This window comes from Trichoderma aggressivum, assembly GCF_033847375.1.
Source record: "Trichoderma aggressivum f. europaeum strain CBS 100526 chromosome Unknown scaffold_004, whole genome shotgun sequence".
Lineage (NCBI taxonomy): Eukaryota > Fungi > Ascomycota > Sordariomycetes > Hypocreales > Hypocreaceae > Trichoderma > Trichoderma aggressivum.
Genome location: NW_026946370.1, coordinates 176782 through 203572, shown reverse-complemented (window position 1 = coordinate 203572; position 26791 = coordinate 176782). Strand labels below are relative to the sequence as shown.

Sequence of the window (26791 nt, the reverse complement as noted above, 5' to 3'; positions counted from 1 at the left end):
TAATTGTGCGCTACCGCACTGTTCCGTATGACGCTGCTCCAGTGGCATCTCCATCTTTAAGCCCGCCATTGGACTCGGCGACGATCTCTTTCCCCACATGGAGCGTGAAAAGTTGGTTTAGGGCCTGTCGGCGCAACAACTTGGCTTCACTCTAGTTTCGGTAGCTTACACGAGGAGGGGGGGAAATGCGGAGAGCCAGTACCGGGTCTCAGGGCGACAGTCACCCTGGGTGCGGTCAGCATAGAGTCAGGACCCATATTGCGTCTTTCGAAGGGAGAAAAGTTGTACAAGTATGAAGGAAGAGGATTAGATATAAAGGCCCGCCGATCCACTGCTCTTTGGCGGGATCCGAGCCGGATATCTTGAAGAATTCTTGTGAGTTCTCGGTTTCATCCAGCGGTAATTGTGGTACAACTGCTGTAAAGGCGCAATTCAAGATGGCGCCCAATCCAACAGACGTCAGTGTGGTGCAGCAGCAGCCTACAAAGGGTGTTTTTCGCCAATTTCGCGAAAACCCCTACATCTTTGGTCTCTCGGCTGTAAGTTGATGAAATACGCCATCGTGATTGAATCAACAACATCATCGCTAAACACACATTAGTTTGCTTCTCTCGGTGGATTTCTCTTTGGCTATGACCAAGGTGTTGTCTCAGGTGTCTTGGGGATGGAGAATTTCGGTGCGCTCTTCCCAAGAATCTATCTGGACAGTGGATTCAAGGGCTGGTTCGTCTCTACGCTGCTTCTGACAGCATGGTTTGGCTCCCTGATGAACGGCCCTATTGCGGATCGCTTTGGCAGAAAGGGCTCGATGATGGCTGCTGTTGTGGTTTTCCTTCTTGGATCTGCTCTGCAGTCTGGCGCAACCTCAATCGGCATGCTCTTTGGTGGTAAGTCTTGAGTGTTTTATTGTTTCAGGTCGAATCTTAGTAACGATATGTGTAGGACGAGCTATTGCTGGTCTGTCAGTTGGTATGCTTACCATGATTGTGCCCATGTATATGTCGGAAGTTTCCACAGCTGGTATTCGAGGAACGCTGGTTGTGCTACAGCAGTGTAAGTCTCAGACGCCAAACCCCCATGTGCCTAATTTGGCGATTCCGTCTCCTAATCAGAAATTTCTCATAGTGAGCATTACTCTGGGTATTCTTGTTAGTTACTGGCTCGAATACGGCACCCAGTACATTGGTGGCACTCGCTGTGCCCCCGACATTCCTTACTCAGGTGGCACTCCTGATAAGCCTACCTTCGACCCCCGAAACGATGTTGGACCCAACGGCTGCACTGGACAGAGCCAAGCCGCATGGAGAGTCCCATTCGCCCTGCAAATCGTACCTGCACTTATCCTAGGCATTGGAATGATCTTCTATCCCGAGTCCCCACGCTTCTACCTCATGCGAAAGAACGAAGAGGCAGCCCTTCGCTCATTGGCCCGCCTCCGTCGCGTCCATCCCGATTCCGAGTCCCTGAGGGAAGAGTATCTCTCTATTAAAGCCGAGGTTATGTTTGATGAGGCTCATTCGCGAGAGCATTACCCCGGCAAGAGTGGTGTCAGCCTCTTCTTCTCCGAATACTATGGTCTCCTGTCAACTTGGCCCAGCTTCAAGCGTGTGTTTATTGGAAGCGCCATCATGTTTCTGCAACAGTTCCAGGGATGTAACGCCTTGATTTACTACGCTCCGACCATCTTTGCACAGCTGGGACTATCTGGAAACACCACATCGCTTTTGGCAACTGGTGTCTATGGCATTGTCAACACTCTCAGCACCTTACCCGCCCTCTTCCTCATCGATCGAGTTGGAAGACGACCCTTGCTCATGTGCGGCGCTACCGGAACGTTTATTTCCCTCATCATCGTCGGAGCTATTGTTGGCAAATACGGTGCCGCCCTTGGCGACCACAAGGTCCCAGGAGGAGTTGCAATTGCCTTCATCTACATCTACGACGTCAACTTCTCCTATTCCTTTGCTCCAATTGGATGGGTGTACCCATCGGAAATCTTCAACTTGGGCAGCAGATCCAAGGCCATGGCTATCACCACCAGCTCAACTTGGATGTGCAACTTCATCATTGGACTTGTCACTCCCGACATGCTCGAAACTCTCAAGTGGGGAACATACATCTTCTTTGCGGCTTTCTGCTTGATCGGCCTGGTATTCACATACTTTTGCGTGCCCGAAACTAAGGGCCGCACGCTGGAGGATATGGATCGCGTCTTTGGCGATGAAACCGCGTTGCAGGAGAAGGAAAGGCTGTTTGCCATTGCTGCCTCTCTGGGCTTGACGGCATCGATTCCGCCGGAGAAGACGGAGGCCATGACCGCTGAGGCTGAGGAATACGTCTAAATTTACGCGATGAACAAGAGAGTCGGAAGAAGGCTGGTGAATTAATGGTGTAATAATACGAATGTTCTATATAGGAATGTTTCTATTGTTTTCATGTGTTTTTACCTTTTATACCAAGTATTAAACGTTAGCTGCAAAACTCGACGGCAATTGCATTCAGTGTCTCCGTGACCTGCTTTATTGATTCCACGTCTGCATATTCCAGTTTCCCATGCAGCCCTTCTCCCTTTGGCCCCCAAAGTAGCGATGGAATACCAGCATCAGCCAGGAGCGCACAGTCTGTCCAGTAGGGTGCCCCCGATATGACTGGCTCCTCTCCCAATGTGATGCTTACGTGCTTTCGGACGAGCTGCGAGAAAGGATGGTCAAGGTCGGCCTTGAAGGGTGACCGGTCAAAGGTGGTCCGTAGACTGTATTTGAAGTTTGGGACCGTCTCAGCCAGGCCGTTGAGGATATTTTCTAGCTCCTTCCTTACCGTTTCTGGTGTCTCGCCGTTTACAGTCCGACGCTCGAGCTGGATCTGAGTAAATGCAGGGTAGGACGAGACTTCTTCGCCCCCGTTGATGATGGAAGCATGTATGCTCCCCGGCCCAAGAACGGAATCGCCGGTTTGTGCTGTCAGACTGGTTGCATGTCTATCCAGTTCGACGAGGAAATAACCTGCCTTGCAGATTGCATCGATACCAAGATCGTATCTCGAGCCGTGAGATGCCAGGCCATGAATGTCCACCTCAAACCATACAAAGCCTTTGTGTGCGTATAGGATATCCATGCTAGTCGGCTCGCTGACAATGGCGCCATCGGCCGTCCAACCTGCTTCCAGCACCTGCTGCGTACCGATACTCTCAAACTCCTCGTCTGCTACCCCTGTGAAAATCACGTCTCCCCTTAGGCCTTGCTGTTTTGCGTTGGCTAGGGTGACCATGGCGGCTGCGATGCCGCATTTCATATCAGCCGCTCCACGACCGTAGAGCTTGCCGTCTATGATGTCGCCGCTGAGGGGATCTCCCTCATACCCCACGAGTGTCACAGTGTCGATATGGCCGTTGAGCATAAGGCTCTTGCCACCACCCGATCCGCGCGCAACGCCTATTACAGAAGGCCGCCCCGGGGTTGGCTCGATCCAGTGAGTCTCAATGTCACGATGTTCCAGCCAAGCAGTGACGTACCGGGCGACTGCAGTCTCTCCAGGGCCAGGACTAGATCCCATGGAAGGATTGGCCGAGTTGATCCTGACCAAAGTCTGGGTCAACTCGACAGGGTCGTCGCTCGACACGTCGTAGGGAATGTCATAGTCTCTTGGGCCTTCTGTGCAAAACACAACCACAACCGAATCTTTGGTCAGGCCGAGCTTTTCTCTATCCTCAGGACTCAGCCTCCTGAGAGCAGCAATAGGTGCCGCACCGCAAGGTCCTGCAGATACGCCTTGAGAGATTAAATAGCCGCAAGCTTGATGAGCTTCAAAATCGGAAACAGTTAGGCTTGCATCCACTCCGTGGCGGAGAATGGGCCAGGAAATAGATGAAGGGGTCCCGCAATCCAACCCCGCCATAATGCTGGGTGTCTTTTCCGAGGTTGAGGAGGATTCACCCCTCCCAAGACTCTTCCAGAGACTGGCGGATGTATCAGGCTCGACCGTGAGGACGGTGGTTTGCTTTCCCGATTCCTTAAAGTGTGTCACTACAGCCTGGGCAAAAGAGCCCACACCAACGGGTACTACAACGAGGTCAGGGGTAGCAGCCCCCAGCTGGCCATCGATTTCCAACATCATGGTGAGGTAGCCATCCACAATCCACTACACGACACATTAGTAGGCTTTAATAGATAGGCAAGGATTAGTCTACATACCTGTGGGATTTGAACATAGTCACCGGAGGCATAGTCCTGAACCACAAGGGCGGTCTCGTCTTTGGCAGCTGCCACTCGTGCATCGACGACAGCAGCCTCGTAGAAGCCATCGGAAACGACAACATGAGCGCCCTCTGACTTTATACGATCGATGGCACAGCTATGCATGGAAACAGGTACGTGGATTTGCGAAGTGACGCCTAGGATGGATGCCATACGTGCAACGGCACGGCCATGGTTCCCATCCGTGGCTGCGTATAGACCGATTTTGGTGCTTTTCAATGCTTGCTTGACCGAGTCGAGAGAAGAATCGAGAGGAAGGCTAAGTCGCTGGGCGATGGCTCGAAACGTGCCCCACGAGGCCCCCAGAATCTTGAAGGAAGGGAGTCCAAGTCGACATGTCTCATCTTTAAGATGGACGGCACCGACGCCCAACTCCTCGGCGAGATGCTTGAGAGGGACCAAGTTTGTTTGCGAATAGGCCGGTAGTTGTGAATGGAAGCGATACGCCAGTTCTGGGCTATCTGTTAACGGCGTGGTCCATGATTTGGCTGCCGGATTGAAGTAGACAGGACGGCGAGTCATGACTGGGTCTTGTATAAGGTAGAGCAAGGGGCGGGATGGATGAGGTTGCGAACGTGATATCAAGGTACGCAGTGTGAGATGGACAAGAGAAGACGAGAGACGACAAACCAAGGCGAAAAACGACGGGATCTTATCTGGTATATGTAGCGTCAGGTATCTTGACTCGCTCCAGCTTGCGGCTTTGGCCTCGTGTCAACCATCTCCATTCATAGCCGGAACCAACTCCTATTTGCGCCGGCTTCAGCTCCAAGCGTGAGCCAATGGACGGCTCCCTTCGATGCTAGTGACGACAAGTCTGCAAGAAATACCGAAGATGGTAAAGGGGCAGGGGGTGAAGCTTGGCGAGTGAGTGGAAGAATCTCCGATGCACTGGAGCGTTTCTGCTTGTCCGGTTGGCCGCTATTCTTGTTGTCGATGTTTGTTTGCTGATGGATGCTGTGCTTTGGATGTCGTTTTTTCCCTCCCTTGTGCTGTAATCGTACATGTACCGGTACATGGGGTGGTGCGCTGATAACGTCGAGGGCCGCCCCTCTTTATGTGGAGGAGAAGGCGCATTGCCGCTGTACGATGCTGTAAGGCGCTGTAAGGCGCTGTAAAGAGACGTGTCTGCCCACTGTAAAACTGGGAACGGTGGGCTGAGATGCTACCCGGACGTCCGCGTGCGTGTACGTGTACATGTACATATACCTAACACGACGTGTACTTAGTATCAAATACATCTACACGCACCTCTCTGCTGTTTGCTGTCATCAGAAGGCGCTGCGGAAAAAGGCGTCCGCACTGCGGAAGATTAATTTGAAGCTTGATCACAAGTAAAAGTGCACTCAGACCACAATTGCCCCTCTTCAGATGTAGAAGAAGGCGTAAATAACCCCGTACAAGTCAAATGTACATGTAAGTACGCATGGATAGCATCATCACAATCACCAGATGCCCATGTACCTGGGCAGGTACCTGGGCAGGCACCTGGTCAGTTTTATCGGACCAGACATTGATCCATTCACAAGGCCTGTTTGTAAGCGCCGCTCGGCCGATTAGGCGCAACCACCCGCTGTAGATGCACCCGCCGCCAACGGCTCTAGAACCCCCAGGAGCCCTGAGGAAGCGCCTCTCAGTTGCTGTGGCCACCTGTATTCTAGCGCCGTACTTCGTACATGTCTGTAGGCGGAAGGCGCATTGGCCAGGTACCGTGCACGTGCTCCCCCACTTACCCGCGATACCGCACCCCCCAAAAAATGGAAAAAAGCGCCCTCCTGTTGTGACTAAAACAGATGCTGAACATTTTCACCATCCAAGCGTGCGCCTTCTCCGCCCTCCGCCAACAGCAATCCTGTGCTCGGACAGCAGCTGAAGGAGAAAAAAAAAAAGGGACCCCCGACGGAGGCCCCAACGGAAGACCCGCCAACAGGGACCGAGACGCCGAAGCTGGAAGCCCGTGGCTGGTTCTGCTGGCCCCGAGCAACGGTCAGAGGCACCGAAGCGCTGCGAAACAGTCGATCCATGTTGAATCGAGCAGACTAACGAGGGATTGGGCCGCTAGCCTGCAGGAGAAGGCCTGTACGAGTGGCAGATAGCAGCAGCAGTGACAGTCACACGAGGCTGCTGCACAAGATCCGGGCCGTGGAGCTGGTGAGACACTCGATTGGAAAAGTCCGAGACAGGCGTCGCTGAGGCCGGGCCGCGAGTCGTGAGACGGTGAGCGCTTACTAGTACGGTACGACGCGATCTTGGGCCATGGACGACGGCCTGTTCCTGGAGGACGAGCATCGGGGCAACGTCGGCAATCTCGCCATGGCGGGCGTCGGCTTGGAGATGGGCATGGAGATGGGCCAGATGGGCCAGATGGGGACGGGGACGGGGATGGGGATGGGGATTCCCATGGAGAACCAGCACCGCCTCATGCGCCAGCACCAGCCTCACGCCCAGCCTCACGCCGTCTCGCGCTCGCAATCCCTCCCTCACCCTCAACCAGAACCGCCGGCTCAGCAGCAATTCCCGTCCGAGCAGCACCAGCCGGCCTCAGACCAGCTCCCCCGCCAGCTGCAGACTCCCGTCCCCATGGACCAGTTTGGGCCGCCCTTCTTCTCCCCCTCGGACCCCTATGCCGGCAGCCCGTATGCGAGCCCGGCCGGTGGAGGCTCCAGCTTCCCCGAGTTCCAGTACGAGCTGGGGTCTGACCGCACCGACTCCGGCGTCTTCCCTGGCCCCGGCTCTCCCTTTGACGGTGCTGCTCCGCTGCCGCTTGCTCCGGGCCCTCTCAGTGATATCGGACACTTCTGGGCAACGGAGGCTCAGCCGCAGCAGCACCAGTCGCTGCAAGACAACGGCAGGACCCTCAACGCCATCGACGAGTTCTTCATCAAAAACGGCGCCCACCGGCCACCCGTGCCCTGCAACTACTGCAAACGCCTACGGCTCCAGTGCCTCATCCTCCAGACCACGGAGGCAAACCCAAACCCCGTCAGCTCTTGTTCCAGTTGCGTGGCCCTTTACCGTGACTGCAGCCTTGCTGAGCGAAGTAAGAGAGATGCCTCTGCCTATGAGACTGTTCTCCCCGTCATTGGCCATCTGCACGGTGTTTGTGAGGAGGTCGACGAAGCCACCACTCGTGAAGGGACAGCGCAATGGCGCATTGAGCGAGAGACTGCTCCAACCGCAACTCGATCATCGTCCGTCTCGCACAAGAGGAACAGCACTCGGTCCGTCAAGAAGACCCGGGTTCTGAGAAACTGGTTCGCCACTCATCAAGAACATCCATACCCGTCCGAAGACGAAAAATCCATGCTTTCCGAGCAGAGCGGCCTCAGCAAGACGCAGGTGATTAATTGGTTCGCCAATGCTAGGCGCCGCCATCGTCTGACCGCGCAGTCACACTTCAACAACAGCAGCAAAGTGTTTCTGCAAGGCTCTCCCATGCCGCAGACGTTCCTGTCTGGCATGTCACCAATGGAGCGCTGGAGGCATTCGCCCCCCAATGAGGAGCCGGTCTCGGTATCAGCCATCGAGAACGCCATTTCCAGCCATGTTGATGAGGGAGATGCTTACCTCTACACCTTTGACGGCAACTATGCCACCGATGGGGCCCCTTCCTCGGCCAGCAGCGAGTCGGCCATCTTCAACCAGCACCCCTCGGGCCGCTACGAGGGCTCATCCAACTCTGGATCGTCTGCCTTTTCCTTCTATCAATCTGACGACGCGGGCATCTTCTCCCTGTCGGCGCACAGCTCCATCCACGGGGGCGACAGCGATTTGATAGCCGCCTCATCCAATGCAAGGGCCGCTGTGGGAACGACAGCAGATCGTGCAAAGGCCCACATGTTTCAGTGCACCTTTTGCCGCCAGAGCTTCAAGAAGAAGTATGACTGGGTGCGCCATGAGAGATCCATTCACCTCCCTGGCCTCGACTCCTGGATATGCAAGGTTCCTCTGCCAGAGGAACAGTCACATCTTGTTTGGCGCGTCAACCACAGCGAGCCCGAATGCATATTTTGTGGTCAGGCGTCGCCGACGGAGGAGCATCTACAAGCTCACGAGTTCCAATCCTGCGCCGAGCGTCCCGTGTCAGAGCGAACGTTTACTCGCAAGGATCATTTATGGCAGCACCTGCACAAGTTCCATCGTTGCCGAAAGTGGGACGGGTGGAAGCCGAACCTCCACCTCTTGCAGCATCGCCAGGACAAGTACGAGAGCGTGTGCGGCTTCTGCCAGCTCAAGATGCATAGCTGGGACGAGAGGGTCCAGCATCTGGCATCGCACTTTCGCCGCGGCACCACCATGGTTGAGTGGACGGGGGCCGCAACCAGCATAAACGGAGATGGCACTCGGAAGATGCCGTCGAATAGGGCCCGTACTACCCCCCTGAGTGGCGATGAAGCGGATGTACCACTGGGACTATTTCCCTAGTATCAGAGATTCTGCCACTGCTGCTCATTTGGATTCATTTCAAGAGGTCGTTTGTGCTGCCTCAATTACGCATTCATACTCCATATAGATTTTGTACATACTTTTCAACTCAAACATTATAAATAGCTTTTGGCATATCGGTAGTTTCGTAGGATATATATACCCACTCATTAACAATTATCAATAAACATAAATGAAATCTTCATTCTGCAAGTCCGTCACGTCCTCAAACGCCTTATCCCCAACATTATCATCTCCCATGTTCAAAATCTCCTCGTCGTATTCATTATCGCCTCGCTTCCTATCCATCATGCTAAGATCCCGGATCACCTCCGACTTACCGAGCGCTCGCCGTCTCGCCGCCTGCCGCGTGTTAAGGACCTTGATCCAAAGCATACCCGCAACAATCAGGACTGCCAGCACCACGAATAGCGCAAGATTCGATCGCAAACCACGGTCGTAGCGTGGCTTCTCGCTGGGCTTGAAGAGCTGCGGGCCGATGATGTTGCCGACACTCGCTCCAACAAAGAGCATACCGGTGGTCACTTTACGCTTGGTATCGCCGGCAGTGTTCTGGCCTGACCAGGAGTAGATCAGAGGAGAAATGCCAGGGTAGACGGAGATGATGTAGTAGCCAACCAGGAGAACAGCTCGGTCGGATGGAGCTCGGCCGGTAACGAGAAGGACGACACAGCCGGCAATGGGGGGGAGGCAGAGGAACAAGAGAACGGCAGATTTCATGTGTATCTTGTCGGATACCCAAGCGCCACCAAGTGTGGCAATCATCTGGACTGCACCAAAGGGGATATTGAAGAGGATCGTGGTGAAGGAGCTGAAGCCAAAGGACTGGATGATGAGCGGACCAAAGGTAGAGATGCCGCCACTGGGAATTCTATTGCAATGTTAGCATTAGTAGCCGTTGTTGTTGGGTCTAGTGACAATTGTAATTAACTTACGAGATGGTAAGCATGAGACAGAACCAGAGCCACGTCTTTGGGTCCAGCATGGCTTCGCGAACATGCTCCCATTTCCAGACGCCGGAGCCGATGCCCATCTGGTTCATTCGCAGGCGTTCAATAGCAATAAGTTTCTCGTCTTCTTTGAGGAACTTTGCCGTCATGGGGGAATCGGGCATGAAAAGGCTGTGTATTTGTTAGAGATGTGTTCAGGTAAAGGAGAGTATTGTTCCACTTACTACATGACTATTGAAAAAGCAACAGTGATGCAGCCACAGAAGAGGAAGATAATTTGATAGGGTCGAAGGGTTGACTTGATGTGACCAAGACCATAAGTGAGGAGACTTCCGAGCTATATATTATCGTTAGAAGCAGTTCAGTTCACGTTGTAGACTCGCGGTGGCGGCTTTACCATGTTGACAACTCCCAGCATTGCATACCAGGAGGCGTTTCGAGTTGTCTGCTCTTTTCTGCGGTACCACATTTGTACGACTGCAATAAAAGTCGGGGCTATCAAACATCAGTTAGGAAATGTACTTTGACAATGAGCATCGCCACTCGGAGAAAGGAAAGATACTTACCAACTGAAGCCTCAAACGCTCCCAACAATAATCTCGCGGCCATCAGACCCCCAAAGTTCTTCGCAGCCGTCATGCCACACAACACCGCTCCCCAGCAAAACACCATGGTGGCGCAGAATCTGCCCACGGGCAACTTCACCAGGGCATAGGCCACCAGCGGCTGAAACACCAGCTGGGCCACATACACCACGGAGCCTAGCCATGAGAACTCCTGGCCCTCCAGGTGCGTGTCATCGATGAGGCCAAAGACTGACGCATAGGAAAGAGTCGTCTTGTCGAGCGACTGGAGACAGTAGACGAAGAGGATGATGGGGAGGAGGTGGAGGTCGATCTTGCGGAGGATACGGGCATTCTCGCTAGGAGTGACAATGATGGTAGCCTGGTTGGCTTGCTTCAGGAACTGAGCAGCTTTGTCTCTGCCCGTGACAGAAGAGTCGGCGTTTGGTTTCGGGACAGGGGTGATTTCGCTGGTGATGCTCTTGGGGTTGGAGTCACCTTGGTTCGTGCCGGTTTCAAGGTGAATGATATCTGGGTTGTCCTTTTGAGCTGCCATGATGATGTCTCTTACACGAACTGATCGACACAAGATGAGAACGACGATGTGGCCCAGACCACCATGCTTGACCGCTCCAGTTGCAGGCAATCATCTATGATATTTATAAACACCCACAACTCACCTGATTCTTCCCCGGTCTAACATGCAAAAGGGCTCGCATAAGCCGTGAAAGCGCCACGGAACCCCATGGGGCAAACATTCTGGTTGTAAGAGCAGAATGCGGGGAAGGAATCTTGTTGTTTGATAGGCTAGACGGACATGGCGAGTTTTCTCCGTCGGGTTTCAATCAACTTTCTCCGTTCTCGATTGCCCCTCAGCGGAGATTGTTCAGTTTTGCCCGGTTGCTGGATAGCCGAACCCATGTTCCGCAATCATGAAGCGACTATTAATGGAAAGAATAGAGCCTACAAAGGGTAATTGCAACGTATATTTTTGGTCTAGGAAATTGAAATGTGATCGGTAAATGGTAGACAAAGTGCTTTGTAGCCCGACAGGAATAAAGAAAAGACCGAAATCGGTCCTCATCCCCACGCAGCTTGATCCGCTCAATTGAGGGACCACCAGTGTCATGTCTTTATACATCCACGTGTAACATCGACATATAAATCAACTCCAGCGCCCTCCTCATCTTGGCTTTGTCCATTGTTAATTTCATCCCAATTTCTGTACTCCCTCTCTCTAATTGAGATTGTATTTTTAAATAAGAATCACCATTAAGCATCTCCAAGATGCCTCAACAAGAGCGCGTCCCGTCAAACTGGGCGGAGAACACAGCTTCTTCAGACAAGCTGCTGCAACTCGACTGTACGGATCCTCAACTTCCCTTTCAATTCACACTCGACGCTCTTCGATCCAATGTATTTCGTACAACCTTTACGTCTAAATCTCACCCTCTGCCACCTCACCCCAGTGTGCCTCTCTTAAAAAGGCAGATAGAGGCTGCATCTGTCAATGTTGACTCTACAAGCACTACAAAGCAGATCAAAATCGGCCCAATCACGGCTACTATTGACTGGACTGAGTCCTCACCACTCCTCTCCGTCTCTCTCGAAGGCAGCAAGAATGGGCCTCTTCACGAAGATTTGCCAAATCGCTCGTACGTTGTTGACGGCGAGGGCATTGCTCATTATTCGCGGTACAATAGAGATACCCTGTACGTCGGCCTGGGCGAAAAGGCGGCTCCCATGAACCTCGCTGGGAGAAAATTTGAGCTTTCGGCGACGGACAGTTTTGGCTATGACATTTACCGCACTGATCCGCTGTACAAAAACATCCCACTTCTCATCAATGCGACGCCGAGTGGCTGTCTGGCTCTGTTTTCGACTACTCATTCGAGAGGCTCGTATTCTATTGGGGCTGAGATGGACGGCATGTGGGGTCGCTACAAGGTGTTGAGACAAGACTACGGAGGATTGGAAGAGTACATTATCGTTGGGAAAACTCTCAGGGACATTGTTACGACTTATGCGGAGATCGCCGGCTATCCTCTTCTTGTGCCAAGATGGGCGTTTGGGTACCTCTCCGGTGGTATGAAGTACTCCATGCTCGATGACCCTCCAGCTTCCGAGGCGCTGCTTGATCTTGCGCGCAAGATGAAGGAGCAGGACATTCCATGCTCGGCGTACCAAATGTCATCTGGTTATACCGTGGCAGAGCAGCCGCCGAAAACACGCAACGTCTTCACCTGGAATCGCCATCGGTTTTCGGATCCAGAGGCCTTTATTAAGGAGTACCACAAGCTTGGCATGAGATTAATCGCCAACGTGAAGCCCTATGTTATTGCCACTCATCCAGAGTACGAGAAGCTTAAAGCTGCAAATGCCTTATTCGTCGACCCGCACACGAAAAAGACGGCGGTGACAAGACTATGGAGTGCTGGCGGAGGCGAGAGCGCTGAAGGTGGGCATATTGACTTCACCTCTGCTGCTGGATTTAAATGGTGGTACGAGGGCGTCAAGAAGCTCAGACAGGAAGGCATTGACTGCATCTGGAACGACAACAATGAGTACACGGTCACCGATGACGGCTGGATCTGCGCCCTTGACGAGCCTTCTCTCGATGTAAGGGACGAGGTCAAGGATAGGCCACAAATTGGTCTCTGGGGCCGAAGCCTGCACACTGAGCTTCATGGAAAAGCATCTCACGATGCCCTCGTCGACGTTGATCCAGATGTACGCCCGTTTGTTCTTACTCGAAGTGCGACCGCTGGCACTATGAGATATGCTTGTAGTTCATGGAGCGGAGATAACACCACCAGCTGGGCTAGCATGAAGGGTGCCAATGCTCTTGCACTCAACGCGGGCATGTCTTTAATGCAATGCTATGGCCACGATATCGGAGGATTCGAAGGCCCGCAGCCATCCCCTGAGCTACTTCTTCGATGGGTTCAGATTGGTACATACTCTCAGCGCTTCGCAATCAACTGCTTCAAGACGATCAATGAGAATCACGTCGGAGACGTCATCGAGCCGTGGATGTACCCGGAAATCACACACTTGGTTCGCAAAGCCATCAAGCGCAGATACGCCATGATCCCCTACATCTACTCATTGATGCTAGATAGTCATCAAACAGCTATTCCACCTCAGCGTTGGACTGGCTGGGGATACGAAGAAGATCCGGAAGTGTGGACGACACCAATTACAGAGGGTGAGACGCAATATTGGCTTGGCGACGCTCTACTGGTTGGCGGTGTATACGAGCCCGGCGCCACGCAGGCACGAGTCTATCTTCCCAAGGCTTCGGATGAGGACGAAGGCTACATCAATCTCAAAGCTCCCTATCAGTACTTGGAAGCAGGACAATGGGCTACGGTTGACGCAGAGTGGCACGGCGCAGGCATTCCAGTGCTTGCCAAGGTCGGAACAGCGATCCCAGTCGGAAGAGACGTGCAAGTACTGTCCCCAGGAGAAAAGGAAAATGTCGCCAATCTTCCTCTGGACGACTATCGCGCGATTGAAATCTTCCCTCCCCGTCAAGGATCTAGCTCGAAGCGCTATGAGACGGTGTGGTACGAAGACGACGGCGTATCTGCTGTTGCAAAGAACAAAATCTCCAAATACAGCATCGCATATTCGGTTAAAGGGTCAGAAATTGAGGTTCAATTTTCTAGAGATGAAACATCTGGGTATGTCGCGCCGTGGAAAACGCTGGTTGTTGTGCTGCCTCCTGGAGACGCAAGAGCAGTTCGTTCGACTGATGGCGTACAAATTCGCGATTTGGGCGTAGATGATGAGGGAAGGAAGAGATTTGAGCTTTGATAAACACGGGATATAAAAACAAGTCAATATATACATCATTACAAATAGACATTGATATTTTGTAAAGTCCTTCAGCTCTCAGCATCAGTTGGTAGCCACCCGAATAGGTCTTCGCCCCCATTAAGTGCCTCGACGAGTATGTCATCGAGCCAGGCAACGCCGATGGCAGACGAGGAGAAAAGCGTGAGGCCAGGGAAATCCCACTCAAAGATGAACTGCTCAGGGACAAACGAGTCCAACTCCATCCGATTTTGTGTACCATAGCCAGGCGTTCGTCGAGATGAAAAGCCCTCATCATTTGCAATGCTCAGGGCGGTATTGTGAGCTTCATGCGTGACGCTGCTGAATTTCTCAATCCCGGCCTGGAGAAGTTGTAGATATTGCTTCCCAGTATTACTCCGGCTTCCATTATGGTTACCACCGCTTGCTTCGCTCAGTTCGCTTAAGAGAATGTTTCCATGTGCTACAAGCTCTCTGCTAGAACGTCCCTTGCTCTCAGGTAGCAGAATAGAAAGTTTGAGAAGCAGTAAATAGCAAAATGCACATTTTGCCCAGACAAAGTCCATTGCAAATCGCAGGTTGCGGATATACAATCTTGGTTCCTCAATCATGATATCCAGGTGTTCCTCCAAAGCGTCCTTGGCCATGGCAACAACCGATTTTTGAGCAGGCGACATGAAGTCGACATTTTCCACGCCGGTTGCTCTTACAGCACGACATAGAGCCATGTTTTCAGCCCAACACTTTTGCACCCGAAGATTGACACTGAGCCAAGGTGCTTGAATGCTGTGCTTTTCGAAAATATGTGCCCAGTCGTCGAACCATATAGATATGTCAATGCGAGCTTCGCGGACGACATCCAGCATCTCTTCATCACCAAAGCCAACATGACTAGCCAGTGAATCGTAGATCCTACCACGAATCACGTTAAGTTCAACCTGGGAGAACAAAAATAGATCGAGTTCAGTTGCAGCTGAGCTTTTTAGAATAATTCGGCTTCTCCGTGAATCACCTACAAACTTAAAGGTTGGTAAATCAGAAGCATCGACGTGTAAGATGTGGCCCAAGACGAATAGATGGAGCCAAGTCCTGACTCTTCGCATCGAGATGATTGTATCTTCATCAGTGCCTGTCGAGGGTCTTCGTGTTGCCAGCACCGCAGACCGATTGATCATCTCGTCGTAGGACTCGGGGAAATTGAGATCAAGAGCCATGCGTGTTGCGGCTGCGACGAGAAGCGATCTCTCAGATGCATAGCATGAGCGGACCAGTAATGCTTGAATAGTCTCCAGCGAAGCCATAGCTGGCCTTGCTAGAGCGCAGTTTAGCATTCTCTTGACGTGAAAATCCAGCATGTGCCATTGTTGAGTGTCGGTTCCGGTCACAACGCGACAGCCAATTGTGCAAATGGCACTGAAAAGCAGACTGCTTCTTGCACGAATGCTCTGAAACGAGTCATATCGGGGATCAAAGACGGGCACAGAATGGTCGCATCCCTGAAAGAAGATGGAAAAGTACTGCTCGGCTTGCTCAATGCTAAGCAGCCCGGCGTCCACACAATCGGGTAATGTAACAGATGCAATCTCGAAATTGGATTTGGCTTGTTTGTTGGATAGCACGGTATCTGTCGGTGATTCTGTGTGTGATGGACGAATGAGGGCTAATTCATCAGAGTTGAACGGAGCTTCTGGAACAAAGGGGCCATGGTCCAAATTTGATGAAGCCTGTGAATTGACGCCCAGCTGCTGACCGAGATTTGTGTGGCTAGTCTCAATTTGAGAGCCGGTTTGTGTGGAAGAAGCTCTTCGAAGCTCGTCTTTTAGTGCTGTAACCTGTTCTTCAAGCTCCTCTATTCGACTATATGGTTGAGATGCGATGATTAGTGATGCAAGGATACATGTATGCACAGAGTAGTGTCGGCGAACTGATCAAGGATACGTACAGCTGATGGGCCTCTTTTGGAGGATCGATAAAGGCGCAGATCTTTTTCAGCTCGCAGCATCTGATGTAACCGTTAATCTGAGTTAAGGCACACGAGGTGTCACACCGTCTCCTCCTGTGGAAGTTGATGCAGCCGGAACAGCTTACCGCGAGCAAGGTCGTTTACCATCGCATTTAGCCTTGATCTAACTGTCAACTATCGTTTCCAAACACAAGCTATCAACTCCATGTAGGGTTCACCTTGGATCGACGACAGGCGTTACACGATTTCTGTTGGCCAACTGTCAGCAACGGACCATTCCGAGCAGATATCAACGTGACATGGCGGCGGGCCGAACGCCCCTCATGACAGCGACCTACGCCTATCTGCAGTGCTGATGCCAATACAAGTACGGATTTGCTTACCGGAATCCTCTTCTTGCGGATACGTGGGGTGTCTGAGTGCTTGGTCTCCATGGCCGTCTGTGGTGGGCGAATCGCGTCAAGCTGCTACAACGGTCGACCGATCTTATCCCATCCCATGGCGGCAGGGGAAACGGCTAATGAGAGAGATATGGATATGGATATTGATTGATGCAACATTAGGCAGATGAGGGCTGCTTGTCATCGCGATAAGGATATCGATGGCAATGGGAGCCGACGCGATGGGGCTCTGGCATGGGCCATGACCCGAGAAACGCAAAGTTCCGTTTCAATCAGGACGCCACGAGAGGAGGTTTAGATGAGTGGGGGGTTGGAGTTGACACTGTCGCACACGGATGACTAAAGATTGGATGCTTAGAATGCGATGTTTCATCGTTGCTATTCCTCCGTCCCAAAGTCCTGACATCAGTGGCAATTGGTTACTACGTATGTGTGTACAGTTACATCTCTCTCAGGACAATCATGAATCCGTCTCGTGTAAAACGTATCAAGCCGCTGGCAATTACAATCACATTACCAATTTGCAAAGCGCTCCCAGAATGATCCACCTTGACCCCAGACTTTGCAGCTTCCTATCCGAATTGCTACCTCAACCCCTGGTCGGCCAATGGTTTGCCGAACTAAGCTTATCAAGTGGTGGAAAATTCGTCAACTCGAGCTACTCCGCACCTTGTCTCTATCAATGGATCCACTGCGGCGAGTGAGGAGATAGAAACGGACAGCAGGCTGATCTGCACAAGAGATGGCATTGTGACTTGGCAGTCTGGGCATCGACAGTTGAGCCTCTCCGTGGCAGAGCTATAGCCACAGCTTCAGGAAGCACGTGTGTGAAGCTGCCGGTGATGCTGCACGCAGTGAGACTCCAAACACATCAATTGCCTCTTTGAGAAGATAACCGTTTCCCATACCAGACAAGGTCAGCCCATGCCGCCTGATATGCTTACTTGCATCGAGATTTCCGGTTAGAGCAAGTAAACGCAGTAAACAAGCTGGAAAATGGCCCCTGTCTTGGCTTGCCTTGCTTTCCCCGCTTCGTCAGGAACAAGCTGCTAGAATCTCTCAAGTTCAAGTCAGGGTGCAACCTCGCCTACTCAATCAGCAGCCGAGGCGTTCTGTGCTTTTCTAAGTTAGTAAGGTAACGTTGTATTAAGCCCTGACAATGCTCGACGCCTAAGAGCTTGTGGGATCGCCATCCATGTAGGACAAGGAACGGCGGACGGAAAATTGGTGGTACAGCAGCACGTACGAGCACGGCGAATTCAGTACGTATAGACGGCGCTTCTTTCTTGGAAGGTTTACTCGTATACGAGTAGTGCCAGTTACTGGGTCAGTTACCCAATAGCCCCCATGAGGAAAGAGGAATGGAAATGATTGCCCGTTTATTATAAAGGGGACCGAGGGCCCGGAACGCGACCCGGGAAACTCTGGACCCTGTGCAGACCCGGGAAGACGTTCAAGGCTACTCCAAAGCGCGGCCACGAAACATGATCGCCAACGCCGTCGCAGCCCTTCTGCTGGGCAGCGGCCTTGCCTCTGCAGCTGGCACTCCGTTGACGTCCAAAGCCGGTGACAAAGTCGCCATTCCAGACTGGGATATCAATTCCTCCTCAGCAGTGTCTAAGGACCTCAAGGGGCTGTCTACGCCTGGTGTCGACACCTCATCGTGGTATCACGCGGGGACGTCGAGATGCACGCTCATGGCTTGTCTTCTCAATGCCGGAATCTACAAGGATGAGGATCTGTGGTACTCGGACAACATGAACCACTTCAACTGGGGCCAGTTTTCGGTGCCCTGGATCTACCGCCATGAGTTTGCGCTCTCTCCCGCCAAGGGCAAGCATTTTATTCTGCAAACGAACGGCATTACATCCAAAGCCGATCTCTTTTTCAACGGCAAGCAAATTGCCGACTCCGAATACCAGGCTGGTGCCTACGCCGGCCGCACCTACGACATCACGAGCCTCGCCGCCAAGGACAACGCCTTTGTCGTCCAAGTCTACCCAACAGACTATCTGTACGACTTCGCCCTTGGATACGTTGACTGGAATCCGTACCCCGCTGATAACGGATCCGGAATCTGGCGTGATATCACGGTCAAAGAGACCGGTTCTGTTTCCATGGGCCCCATCAGTGTCGTTGTCGACATTGACGACCCAGTTGAGAGCAGCCCTGCCAAGGTTACCATCCGTGCGGAAGCCCAGAACCTGGAGAACACTGCAGTTGTTTTTGACGCCGAAGCCGTTGTAACTGGCAACTCATGCTCTGGAGGGCCCCTGAAGCAGACGGTGAAGCTTGCCCCTGGTGAGAAGAAGCTTGTTCAGTTCACGAAGACGATTAAGAACCCAAAGATCTGGTGGCCCAAGCAATGGGGTGACCAGCCTCTGTATAACGCCAAGGTCACCTTCTCCGTCAACAAGGCTGTTTCAGACACAGCTCAGACCAACTTCGGCGTCCGCAAAGTTACTTCTTTTGTCAACCAGTACAACGACACTCAGTACAGCGTCAACGGCCATCCCTTCCAAGTCAACGGCGGTGGTTATGGCGCTGACATGTTCCTGCGATGGGATGGCGACCGTTTCACACGCATTGTCGAGTATATGCTGGACATGCACCAGAACACCATCCGTCTCGAGGGCAAGTTGGAACACCCAGAGCTGTACGAGATTTGCGACAAGTACGGATTGATGGTCATGCCCGGCTGGGAATGCTGTGACAAGTGGGAGGCTTGGGCTTACAACGATGAACTCGCCATCTTCCCGCCCCCTGTCTGGGACGACAACGACTACCAGACCGCCAACTATAGCATAATTCACGAGGCTTCCATGCTTCAGCCGCACCCCAGCGTGTTGACATTCCTCGTGGGAAGTGACTTCTGGCCTAATGACGAGGCAACTGAGCTCTATGTCAACGCCTTGAAGAATGCTGGCTGGCAGACTCCCATCATTGCCTCTGCTGCCAAGCGCGGTTACCCGGCCCTTATCGGTCCTGGTGGCATGAAGATGGACGGCCCCTACGATTGGGTGCCGCCCAACTACTGGTACGACACTGAGCCTTCTGAGGACCGCCTGGGTGCTGCCTTTGGCTTCGGCTCCGAGTTGGGATCTGGCGTTGGTACCCCCGAGCTGGGTTCCCTCAAGAGATTCCTCACTCAGGCCGATCTAGATGACCTGTGGAAGAATCCTAACAAGAACCTCTTCCACATGTCCACCAACGTGTCTTCATTCTATAACCGAAAGATTTACAACCAAGGTCTGTTCAAGCGTTACGGCGCTCCCACCTCCCTAGACGACTATCTCCTCAAGGCCCAGATGATGGACTACGAAGCAACCCGAGCTCAGTACGAGGGCTTTGGTGCTCTGTGGACTGCTAGCCGCCCGGCAACCGGTAACATCTACTGGATGCTCAACAACGCTTGGCCAAGTCTTCACTGGAACCAGTTTGATTACTACCTGCACCCTGCCGGCTCTTATTTCGGCACCAAGGTTGGCTCCCGGTTCGAGCACGTTGCGTACAACTACCAGAAGAAGGAAATTTGGGTCATCAACCACTCACTTGACCAGACGGGTGCCCGCAAGGTCGACATTGAGCTCATCGACACGAACGGCAAGCAGATCGCCAAGCAGTCTGTTAACACCAACACCAAGGCCAACTCGGGTTTCAAGGTCGCCGACATCTCCAGCCAGGTCAACAAGCTGGCAAGCGTTGCTTTCCTGCGCCTGGTTCTCTCCGACAGCAAGGGCAATGTTCTGAGCCGCAACGTTTACTGGATCACCAATTCCATCGATAAGCTCGACTGGGATGGCTCAACCTGGTACTACACTCAAGTCACCAGCTTTGTCGACTATACTCCTCTCGCCAAGCTGTCTACCGCTCAGGTCTCTGTGACGACCGGCAGCACCAGGCATGCGGCTGGCGTTCCGGGAACACAGACTCGCACAGTCACGCTTGAAAACAAGTCTTCTGTACCTGCTGTCTTCATCCGCTTAACTCTTGTGGATAAGAGAGGCAACGACGTAAACCCCGTTTCGTGGTCCGACAATTACGTGACTCTGTGGCCGAAGGAGAAGCTGCAGCTTGAGGTAGGAGGATGGGATGCAAGCGGTGACAGCATCCAGGTCAGTGGCAGGAATATCAAGGCTACCACTGTTAAGCTGTAGCTGTAGTAAGGCGTACGCTGCATCACCTTTTTATAATTAACGAATAATTAATAATGAAATTATGTTTAAACTCTTATTCTTATTTCTTCATCTTCTCTGATCAGTCGTAAAGTCGTACATCTCTCCATATCAAAAAGTAATGAATGCTTCATGCTATTTTACATTACAAGCTTCTGCCCATGCATCGTTATCTTCTTACAGGCTTGAGCAGCCTATCTTATCATAATCATTAAACAAACTTATACGAGGTATCGGAATCCCTTTCTCATCCTGAGGGCCTCGTCCAAATCTTCCATCTCGGCCTGTGCCGTCTTCTCGGTAACATCTGGTCTGGCCTCCCAAGCCGCCTCGCCGGCCTCGAGCTTCTTGTTCAGGTTGTTCAGGATCATCTTGAACACGAAGTTGCCGGCAATTGTGACACCGAACATGGCCAAAACGATGCCGTAGCTCTTGCGATATCCGTTCTCGGTCAGAGCCCAGACGTAAGAGCCAGCCACGTTACCCAGCTGACTGAAGGCGTTAACCATGGCAATGGCAACGGCACGCTTGGCGGGGGGGCGGGGGAAGGAGGAGCTAATCCAACTGTAGAAGACAATGAAGCCGGCATATGAGCCAGCTTGCAGGAACAGGGCGACGTAGCGGGCAGCGACGTTGAGGGTGGACATGGAGATGACGAAACCAACGATTCCCATGAGAATGGGACCGGTGATGTGCCAGAACTAGGGTAATATGAGTCAGTTTCTGACGGCGCCCGATTATTTGTAAATATATGGAAAAGTGGCGGTAACTCACCTTTTCTTGCGTGCGATCGGCGTTCCAAGAAACAGCGAGGGAGATGAGACAAGCAAACACCCAAGGAGGAGAGCTCATGAGGAGAGTGGGAACATAGGCAAAGCCAAGGGTTCCGGTCAGAGAGGGCTGATCGACTCGTTAGTTGAAAGCTATTTCAAGGGGGTTTGAATACTTGGTAGTAGGGAGAACTTACGAAGAAGGCATTGAATGACAGACCAACGACATAGGCCGTCAGTGTGAGCATCATGATGTAAACCTTGACGTCCTTGGCGCACATGATGAGACCATCAAACACTCCCTGCTCCTTGGAGTCCATATCCGCCTCACCAACATCCTCAAGCATACGCAACTGAGCCACCTGCCTCTCCTCTTCAGTGAAGCCGCGAGCGTTGGTAGGCAGATCAGGCAGGATGAAGCCTGCCGAGACTGCGATGGTCATGGTAGCAGCTCCTTCAATGAAGAACAGCCATCTCCATGCGGCGTGACCCAAGACGCCCTGCATGTTTGACAGCACTCCAGCGGCCACCAGCGAAGAGAAGGCGTTGGAGATGAGATTGCCGCAGAAGAGGAGGGCATTGCGGGTGGTGAGTTCGCGGCGCGTGTACCACTTGGACAGGATGAGCAGAGCACCTGGCAAGAAGGCGGCCTCGACGAAGCCCAGGAAGAATCGAATGACAACCATGTCTTTGAAATCATTGGCAAGGCCAGACAGAGTGGAGATGAGACCCCAGAGAGTCATGGCACAGCCGATGTAGATGGACGGACGGGTGATGCGGTTGATGAACATGTTGGACGGGACCTGCATGAGAATGTACCCGACGTACAGAATACTGAGACATGTCGCATACTGGGTGTCGGTGAGGTTGAGGTCTTTTTGCAAACCCTTGAGACGCGCCGCACCAATGTTGTTGCGATCCAAGTAGTTCATGATGTAGATGAGAATGAAGAGCGAACAGCGCGCATCAAGCTTGCGCTTGAGGCTCTTCTCAACCTCGGCTCGCCGCACCGGATCCATGGCCGCAGCTGGATGAGGCTTCGGGGCATCGTTCGTGAGGGCATGCTCGAGATTCTCAACTCTCTGCTTCTCGGCTTCGAGAGCCAGGTCATTGGACCGTGAGATGTCGTCAGTCATTGTGAAAAGGGAGAAAGGCTATTGACGAGCTGGAAAAGAAGCAAAGGCTGTCCACACAACACCTCAAAAAGACGATTCCAGGACGAGGACCACCAGAGGAGGTCTAGCAACTGGAGTACCGAGGGCAGAGCTTTTATATAATGCACAAATTCAGAAATTGGGTAGCACTGAGACACCCAACGGATAAGCGTCACATGGTCGTGGCGAACAAGGGGGATAATAACCCGAACAGTGGTAGCAGCGTTGTATTTGATCCAGTCCCCGGAGTCTCCCCGCCATTAACCCAGATACATCCATCCTTTGTTCAGCTTACCCGTCAATGCTCCCCCAACTTTCCCCGGCGGTATGGAGGTATGGAGATATGGAGAACGAGATCCCCGTTTCCAGGCAGCCTAGATCAGCGTAGACCAGCCACAAGAGGAACACCCCCGGCTTGCCTTGCCTTGTGAGCAGTGATTGACGGGACGCATGATGCTGGTGGAGTCAGTTCGAGGATCCTGAGTCAAACTCGCCGGTAATTGGCGGCGTTTGAAGATTTGGACAGAGTTGATGGGGTTGGCTAGCGAGAAAAGAATTTTCTTCTTCTTGACCTTAATTTCTTATTACGTATCTACACAGGTATAGCTCAATTTGAACGACTCGTGGTTTCAAACGCCGGCCTTGAGACTACATGTACATGAAAACTCCCGATGGCCAAGGCTGCGCGCTATGGGAAAAAATCTCCTGAGGACGGGAATAACGCCACTATGGGCGGCATTTTTTTCTCCAAGCCAGCCACAGCACAAGAGCCGTCGCCTATGTGGAGTTGTTCTGCTCTTGTTTTTCTAGGCCTTCTAGACTGTCGATCCCCTGGTCGCTTTCTCTTGTGGCGTTGAGAAGCGGGGAGGAACACGAGAGAGAACGAAAGCAAGTTGGAGAACTGGATGAGCATCATGCATGGTCATACACCGACGCCATGTGTTTCTGGAGCGGCAGCTTGGCAGCCTTCAAGTCCACGTTTAAAGCCGGTCTCCTCCGACGATCATTTTACGTCTAATTCTCCGTCCACGTTTCTCATGAACCTTGAGTGAACTACAAGTATCAACCTGCTTCATGATAGCAGCCATCTCGTCGTCTGGTCTTCTACCAGTACTTGTACAGTAACACTGACTCGGCAAATGCCCATCCGCGTGCCATCGGTTTAGCGACCAGCGAGGCGTCGGACCATATCCTCAAGCCAAGCCAACATGATTGGTGGTGAACCCGCCGCCCCTGGTCTGCTTGGGCAAACTTGCTAACCCCCCACGCTCACTCTAGGCCAAGAATCCCTGACCGGAAGAGCGAACCAAAGCCGGGGATTCGATTCCTAGCTTGGCCGGCACGCCGGCACTGGCGTCATGGTCACTATTTCGCCGATGGAATGCCGTCAATGGAGCCCGTTTGTTTCTGTGTGTGTGTCCGACGGTTTTTCAGAAATAGAGACAAAACAAAACAGAGTGATTGGGCTCTCCGCAATTTCTCTATTTAGGCTAATATACGAGGCTCAATGTCTCCACTGAATTGGGTGAAATATCACCAGATGCATAGTCACAATCGTCAACTTTTTACAAAGTGCTGGCCTGCTTAAATATTATTTATTGGCCAGTGCTCCGTAAGCAGCTGAAAACATGCCATCCAACTGACTCGGATGCGATGGGTGAAGATTTTTTTCTGGTGATGCCTGGAGGGGATTTAGGCGAAGAGCCAGAGACTTTTGTTTCCTATTACTGAACAGACATTTCGGCACGACTCTCCGTATTATGTGAAACCGTGGTTGGCTCTGGCGTATTCCCGACCTTGTAGATATCGTTTCTGCTTCTACGGTACTCGTCCTCGTACGCATGTCTTGGGGTCTCCGAATGTTCAATACGTGTAGTAGCAGGAAACGGTACATGTACTCCGAATCTACGGCTGCCGGGTGGCTTAGGCTAGCCACCATCATCCGTATCTCTAGAGCAAATATCATTCTCTACCCGGAAGGATGAATGCGCATATGCCTCACATGTACAAACTAGCGTGTACATAGTTAGTTTCAAGCGGATATACCCATGTTAGGATGTTCTGTTTTTCCTCAGCCTTTGCATTGTCCACCGCTGAGGCAGATGTAAATAGCGTCATACTTCAGGTAAGACTATAAAGGTGCAGCGCTTTCTCCGAGAATAATGGCAAGCGGAAGTCAGAAAAAGCAAGGCCTCAAAACAAAAAGTGCACCTCATACATTCGGCAACAGAGGCACCCAATTAGCTTATTGAGTAGCGCTCATGTTGAAGAATGTCTGTTCAGCCAGTGCCCGAATTTTGTAAAATAAATATAGTGGCAGTTACTATAAAAATATAAGTATACCCCTGGCTACTAGGGATTACTAAAGAAATTTAAATATAGTAGCAAATATTACAGAAAATATAACTATAATGGCAGATTAGGTATCTAAAGAACAGGCGTATAATTTAACCAAGCCTCGCGCGAGCCGTTATTTGACGAAGTCGTGCTCATTTTCGTACTTTATCATGCTGTGTTGCGCTTCCAGTGCAAAGTCAAGCCTGGCGAACTGGGAGATCCAACCCAACAAGGTACATTTGAGATTTCGATCAACAACTGGAATTCCGGTCGCGATCCAACACGCCACTCGGCCTGTGGCTCCTTGGATGAACAGTGACATTATCTTATGCCGGCTTTGAAACCGTGTCGAAGCACGTTAACTTTATTTTTGACCATATTGAGGTGATGATTGTCTTCGTGAAGGTTTCTAGGGCACACAATTCAGCGTGGCTTCCACCACAAATCGGGCACACATTTCCCCCACATTTGGCTGAAGATAAGGTTCCTAGCTGTCTTCAGATGAAATGCCTATCTGCGCATCAAAAAAGTTAATCGCCCCATGAAATATGAAGACCACCTCCAATTTGCTAAAGGAACATGCAGGTTATTTGCCCAACGCTGCCTCATCCTACGTAAGATACGTTTATTCGGAACCACACAAGCACCATTGCTGTAGAACCTAACAATGGAGAATCTAGAAACACTGCAACTCGTGGCAAAATCCGAAGTCAAGGTGCGGAGTTTTCTGGAGTCGGTTACTCACCTCGTGCCTGGCAGAGATCGTGACGAAAAACTCAGCTTCATAAAAAATGTTGTCTGTCAACGTCACTGGAAGCGGGACTTCGAATGGAGTCAAGAGCGCATGTACCCATACGGCGAGTTCGGCCTCAGAAACAGAAATTGCTTTTTTCTGATTGATCACCACGGCCATGATCACACAGTTCAAGAGGAAAAAGTACCAATTATATGGTATAAGTGGACGGGAGAGTCCCTGTAAGTCGAATCTCTCAAATCATCTAATCTCACCCTCGGCCCCAGCTGATAAAGCTCCCAGTGTTGAGATGAACGATAATTTCCCTCTCTGGGTACAAGAAGAACTCAAGAAATGGCCATTCACATGGGAAGGACGGAAGTTCCATCGGGTGCCCAAAGGACCAGATGGAAAATATGAACCAAAAGTCCAACGCCAAATTATCAAGTCCTGGCTCCACCAAGGTATACCCATCGTTGGAAGGCACATCGAATTCCTAAGAGAGCATCCAGAACATGCACTGTGGCTGAAGGCTCATTTAGATCGTGAATTGTGGGCTCAAATCGAGCCGTTGTGTGAACTCCCGGAAGAAGAAGAGTAAAGAATGATGTGGGCTTTATTACACGGTTGGATGAGACATGATAATGATCGTCATCGGGGAAAAAGTTGATCTCGTTTCTAGAACAAGACAGAAATTGACACGCCCTCATAATCAGTGACACAACTTGACATCGAATCGTGAACTTCACTAGGGGTGTCGCCTTGTACTCTGTAAAACGTGGCCAAATGCGAACTAAGAAAACGTGCATGTAAGGGGCATTTCCACATTGTTGGGGAAAGCAAATGTCAGACCGCTCCGTAGGAAGCGCTTCTTTGCAAATGGAAGCCTTCTTCTTGTGAGACTCTTTAATTCATTTTGAATGGGGGTCTTCTTAAATGGGGGTTTTGTATACGTTATACTGTCAACGCTAGTAGATCTTGCGATATTACTTGTACTTCGTTCTGCTATCATTATCATACAGAAGAGACTTCCTGGGTTTCTCACTTAGGCGTCTATTCACATCACAACGCGAATGACATAGCCTTGACGGGGAAGTGTCATCCACATTAAAAGTTAGCCCGCGGATACGTCTCAATAAGCGCAATTGCCGACATGCAATAGCCGACGGACGGTTACCGAACGCGACCCGCAACAGAAATGCGGAGTAGCCCAGAGACGAAACTGGG

The 26791-nt window shown here is 51.7% G+C and overlaps 8 protein-coding genes across 8 annotated transcripts; 4 read left to right on the top strand and 4 right to left on the bottom strand.

Moving 5' to 3' along the window:
• Positions 1-437: 437 nt before the first annotated feature.
• Positions 438-2342, top strand: Triagg1_1636 (uncharacterized protein; the record flags this gene model as incomplete). The annotated part of the gene is made up of 4 exons (XM_062895728.1): positions 438-539; positions 602-887; positions 943-1053; positions 1126-2342. The coding sequence occupies 4 exons, from the start codon at positions 438-440 to the stop codon at positions 2340-2342; spliced, it is 1716 nt and encodes a 571-aa protein (XP_062759175.1).
• A 127-nt stretch (positions 2343-2469) lies between these two features.
• On the bottom strand, positions 2470-4775 carry Triagg1_1635 (uncharacterized protein; the record flags this gene model as incomplete). The annotated part of the gene is made up of 2 exons (XM_062895727.1): positions 2470-4137; positions 4191-4775. 2 exons carry the CDS (start codon positions 4773-4775, stop codon positions 2470-2472), a joined length of 2253 nt encoding a protein of 750 aa, XP_062759174.1.
• Positions 4776-6509: 1734 nt separating this feature from the next.
• On the top strand, positions 6510-8678 carry Triagg1_1634 (transcriptional regulator family: Homeodomain; the record flags this gene model as incomplete). The annotated part of the gene is made up of 1 exon (XM_062895726.1): positions 6510-8678. One exon carries the CDS (start codon positions 6510-6512, stop codon positions 8676-8678), a length of 2169 nt encoding a protein of 722 aa, XP_062759173.1.
• Positions 8679-8858: 180 nt separating this feature from the next.
• Triagg1_1633 (uncharacterized protein) lies at positions 8859-10768 on the bottom strand (the record flags this gene model as incomplete). The annotated part of the gene is made up of 5 exons (XM_062895725.1): positions 8859-9570; positions 9635-9820; positions 9874-9986; positions 10047-10144; positions 10216-10768. 5 exons carry the CDS (start codon positions 10766-10768, stop codon positions 8859-8861), a joined length of 1662 nt encoding a protein of 553 aa, XP_062759172.1.
• A 731-nt stretch (positions 10769-11499) lies between these two features.
• Positions 11500-14031, top strand: Triagg1_1632 (CAZyme family GH31; the record flags this gene model as incomplete). Its single annotated transcript, XM_062895724.1, has 1 exon — positions 11500-14031. The coding sequence occupies one exon, from the start codon at positions 11500-11502 to the stop codon at positions 14029-14031; it is 2532 nt and encodes an 843-aa protein (XP_062759171.1).
• Positions 14032-14102: 71 nt separating this feature from the next.
• Positions 14103-16428, bottom strand: Triagg1_1631 (uncharacterized protein; the record flags this gene model as incomplete). The annotated part of the gene is made up of 5 exons (XM_062895723.1): positions 14103-14969; positions 15048-15888; positions 15974-16033; positions 16120-16157; positions 16378-16428. 5 exons carry the CDS (start codon positions 16426-16428, stop codon positions 14103-14105), a joined length of 1857 nt encoding a protein of 618 aa, XP_062759170.1.
• Positions 16429-17879: 1451 nt separating this feature from the next.
• On the top strand, positions 17880-20552 carry Triagg1_1630 (CAZyme family GH2; the record flags this gene model as incomplete). Its single annotated transcript, XM_062895722.1, has 1 exon — positions 17880-20552. The coding sequence occupies one exon, from the start codon at positions 17880-17882 to the stop codon at positions 20550-20552; it is 2673 nt and encodes an 890-aa protein (XP_062759169.1).
• Positions 20553-20791: 239 nt separating this feature from the next.
• Positions 20792-22476, bottom strand: Triagg1_1629 (uncharacterized protein; the record flags this gene model as incomplete). The annotated part of the gene is made up of 3 exons (XM_062895720.1): positions 20792-21271; positions 21345-21470; positions 21538-22476. The coding sequence occupies 3 exons, from the start codon at positions 22474-22476 to the stop codon at positions 20792-20794; spliced, it is 1545 nt and encodes a 514-aa protein (XP_062759168.1).
• Between the last annotated feature and the right edge of the window lie 4315 nt (positions 22477-26791).